Source organism: Microtus ochrogaster, chromosome 10, assembly GCF_000317375.1.
Source record: "Microtus ochrogaster isolate Prairie Vole_2 chromosome 10, MicOch1.0, whole genome shotgun sequence".
Lineage (NCBI taxonomy): Eukaryota > Metazoa > Chordata > Mammalia > Rodentia > Cricetidae > Microtus > Microtus ochrogaster.
The window spans coordinates 20971516-20975672 of record NC_022016.1 but is presented as its reverse complement, the minus strand read 5'-3'; the positions used below and the strand labels follow the sequence as shown (position 1 = coordinate 20975672).

At 48.5% G+C, this 4157-nt stretch overlaps 1 protein-coding gene across 6 annotated transcripts in view; it reads left to right on the top strand.

Annotated features, from left to right (window-relative positions):
* Window positions 1-4157, top strand: part of Ttc39b (tetratricopeptide repeat domain 39B) — a 208840-nt gene that overhangs the window by 161927 nt on the left and 42756 nt on the right. For all 6 annotated transcript variants that reach the window (XM_026781906.1, XM_026781908.1, XM_026781907.1 and 3 more), the window contains one exon: window positions 2801-2868. In XM_026781906.1, coding sequence (XP_026637707.1) covers window positions 2801-2868 — 68 coding nt within the window. The remainder of the gene's footprint in view (window positions 1-2800; window positions 2869-4157) is intronic.

Sequence of the window (4157 nt, the reverse complement as noted above, 5' to 3'; positions counted from 1 at the left end):
AAGAAGTCCTTGTTTTTTACTGCTGAGTATTACTATAATATGTATATATTCCATACTTTCTTCATCGTATCTTTAGATTATTGCAGAAAGACTGCTTAGTTAGCTTTTGAGTACACTGTGAATTTCTTTCATGAACTAAGGAATTTACATTAAGAGGCATTTTGGTAAAGAAATTATATAGTGTAACTCAACCGTGATGAAGGGATAAAGCTCTGGAAATTAAGTTGCCTGTTATTCCCAGGGCCTTTGGCTGCTACCGCAATCCAAGCAGACTTTATGTTTGAGGGCCGCTTTCCTTTGCTGTCTGTTGCTGGGGGAGGACAGGACTTATTTGGCTTATAGGTCACAGTTCATTTTTAGGGGAAGCCAAGGCAGGAATTGAAGCAAAGACCATGGAGGGAAGATGGGTACTGGCTTGTTCCCCATGGCTTACTCAGCCTGCTTTCTTACACCACCCAGGACCACCTCCTGGGCCCTCCAACAACTACCATCAATCAAGAAAATGCCCTACAGAGACTTGCCTCCAGGCCAGCCTCAGCTGAGGGTCCTCTTCCTGGATAGTCTAGGCTTTTATCAGGTTGACGACTAACCAGAACAATGGGCATGGCATAACATTGTAGCTTTAGTATGGGATTTGTCTTCCTGTTGGTAATTTTGGTTACGTTCTCGAGTTTCTAGCTGTGTTAAGGAATGAGTATACTACATGAAGTTTCTTTCCATGGGCTTACCATGGGACACACTTGCTCCTCTCCACCGTGTCTGCTGACTGGAGCTGAGTAGCTTCAGGCTGACTTCAGAGAGTCAGTGTGAGGTGCAATGCTTTGGATGTGGAAAGAGTCCCTGCTCTCCCTGCTTCCTGATGTGTCCTTGTAGTACTCTTTACTGTCTGTCTTGGTCTTGGTAAGGACCTGCTGTTTAGCCTGGCAAATCAGGCCGGCTGTAACATTAGTACTGTACCGTGTCACCCTGACTGGCCTTCCCGCCCTGCTGCCCTGGCGAATCAGGCCGGCTGTAACATTAGTACTGTACCGTGTCACCCTGACTGGCCTTCCCGCCCTGCTGCCCTGGCGAATCAGGCCGGCTGTAACATTCGGTACTGTACCGTGTCACCCTGACTGGCCTTCCCGCCCTGCTGCCCTGGCGAATCAGGCCGGCTGTAACATTAGTACTGTACCGTGTCACCCTGACTGGCCTTCCCGCCCTGCTGCCCTCTCCTCATACATTTCAGGCTGCGGCCAAGGAGCCCCGGTGCCCTTTGAGGAGAGGTCCTGTGCTTTTGCGCCTTGCTTTATCTGGTTCTCTAACAGTGCTTACTTCTCCCCTCTTCACCTGCTCCAGGCAGGTGGTTTCTTCCCAAGGCGGCCTTTGACATTAATAACCCCAGGTGGCGGTCACCTTTACAGTTACCTAAGAAGAGGCTAGTTGGGTGACTGAAAATAAGCTGCCGTTTTGAATTCCCCTGAAGATACGGTGAGGCTCACCTGGAGGGAAGGTGTCCTGGAGAATGCCACCTTGACTGGTGGCAATGCCCGATGAGTGCTGTCTTCTGTGGCTGCCACCCTAGCTGCTGGGGAGCTCAGCTGCGTATTCCTCATAAATTGAAGATCTGAGTCTGTATGAGAGAGCCTGTGGGTTATGTGTATGTAAAGGAAGGAAAACTTACATTCTTACCTAGTTGGGTCAACACTGTTTCTAGTGACACAGATTGCCCCGAGCTGTCCCGTCAGTTGAATTGCTAAGGCCCACAGGCACGCACGTATCCCAGGTTGTATAGGAAGTCGGGGCACGTTTGGGGTGTTGTGCACATATCCCGGGTTGTATAGGAAGTCGGGGCATGTTTGGGGTGGTGTGCAAATATCCCAGGTTGTATAGGAAGTTGGGGCACATTTGGGGTGTTGTGCACATATCCCAGGTTGTATAGGAAGTTGGGGCACGTTTGGGGTGGTGTGCACATATCCTGGGTTGTATAGGAAGTCAGGGCATGTTTGGGGTGTTGTGTATATATCCCAGGTTGTATAGGAAGTCGGGGCATGTTTGGGGTGTTGTGCACATATCCCGGGTTGTATAGGAAGTCGGGGCATGTTTGGGGTGGTGCTCACATCCCTGGGCATAGCTATGGCTCCTTTTGGTGAGCACCGCATGTTTGTGCTCAGGTTGAAAATGCTGTAAGTCAGAAAGGATGGCTCCTTTGCTGCTGCCTCTAAGGAGTCCTGACTTGTGCACAGGGCAGTAGGTTCTCCTACAACTCCCGGAAGTGGTGGCGGTGTGTCTGACCATCGTCCTGATGGCCATGCCGTCATAGCTTAGAAGCTAGAATTTGTAAGTTTAATGAGCCTTTCCAATCTGTACCACTGCTAAATGCTCATGCTACTGTTATTTTTAGGTAGTTTTCTTCTTTCTAAATGGCCTTTGAATTTTGTTTGCCTCAATCAGGCGTGGTGATTCTTGCTTTTAATCACAGCACCAATCAGGTTGTTGAGGCAGGACAGTCTGAGCTACCTAGTGAGTTCCAGACCTGCCTGGGCTCCACCGTGAGGCTCTGTCTCCAACAGTTGCTTTCCTCTGCTGTCCAAGCTTCACTCTGCTGTCATTGTTGAATGGGGCCGAAGACGATTTCCCTGAACAGTTTACAGATTCTAGGAAAATCTTGTGCCAGGACTAAGAACAAATCATCCTGTTTCTCTGGATGCACAGAAGCTGTCTAGGCCTGTGTATCTCTCATGGGCTCCTCACCTTCCAGCCCTTTCAGAACGTCTAGAGCAATACTGTGTCTTAATATAATTGTGTTTGTTTTTAACAGAGGAAATGCATGCCGAAATCTGCTACGCCGAGTGTCTCCTACAGAAAGCCGCGCTCACATTTGTGCAGGTAATAAAGGTCTGGCTGAATATTGGTGTTGGGTGGGAAGCCTGCCAGCGTTGTACAGAAAAAGGTAAATGTTGCTCATCGTGTGTTAGCACTGAGACTTAGAGTGGTAATGGAAGGTATTTGTTATCCTGATAAAGTCTGTCTGAAAGAAGGCTCTAGAGAGCTGTATTCCCATGCAGATGTACTTAGTGACTGTTTCAGATGACTTAGGATGCTTCCTAGTGTGGAAACAGAAGGAGATCCAGGTCACATGTGTGTGGTCCGAGGAGCCCTCCCTCCCCGTCCCCAGGGTTTGTCTGTGTAGCCTTGGCTGTCCTGGAGCTCGCTCTGTAGACTGTGTTGGCCTTAGACTCGCAGAAATCTGCCTGCCTCTGCCTCCCGAGTGCTGGGACCTCTGCACATTGCTTACTGCGTCACCTGCTTCTGCGCAGCTCAGTCACACTGCCTTGGTAGCCTCTGTCCGTTCCATGGACCCTTCAGATTTTACCCACCCTGTCCTTTCTATTTTTATTTTATTTTATTTTATTTTGCTTTTGTCTCAAGACAGGGTTTCACTGTGTAGCTGTGGCTGGCCTGTAACCCTCTGTAAGACCAGGCTGTCCTTGAACTCATGGAGGTTCACCTGCCCCTGCCTCCCAAGTGCTAGCCACCATACCTGGCCAGAACAGTATTTAAAAGTCAAGGAATCCTTTTCTTAGGAGGTGCCTTACCTTCCACCTGTGTATGCCTCAGTGCTTCTCAAAACATGACTTCAGCATTGTGGCTCAGTGGGGACTGTCACGAGGGACAGGAGTAGAGATGAAAAGAAAGCAGAAAGCAATCTCAAACTTCGGAATTATCTTGGAAGTTATTGTCCTCTGTTTTTTTTGGGGGGGGCGTGGCTTGCCTTGATATTTTTTTCCCATGCAAGTTGACCTGTTAGCTTAGATTCTGATTCAGTGCAATTGAATCAGTGTGGCCCTTTTATCTTCTTCCCCCAAGCCCTGTATGTAACCCAGATGGGTTGACAACAACGGTCTCACCATCTTAGTAACACCGTGATGTGAGTCACAGAGGCCCCAGAATTTCTCCTTATGTGTTTTCCAAATGGAGATTTGACAATTAAATATTAGGTTTACGAGTTTGTTTTGTAACTGAGGACTTGAAATCAAGCTTCTTGGAGGTGTTCATGACTTACCTATCTTCCTCATGTCTGCCTGTGGTCACTTCTGTACCCGTGTTTTGGCTGTTTAAAGATCTTCAGTTCTACCCCTTCCTCCGTGCTCCCACCATCACTGCCCCTGCAGAGG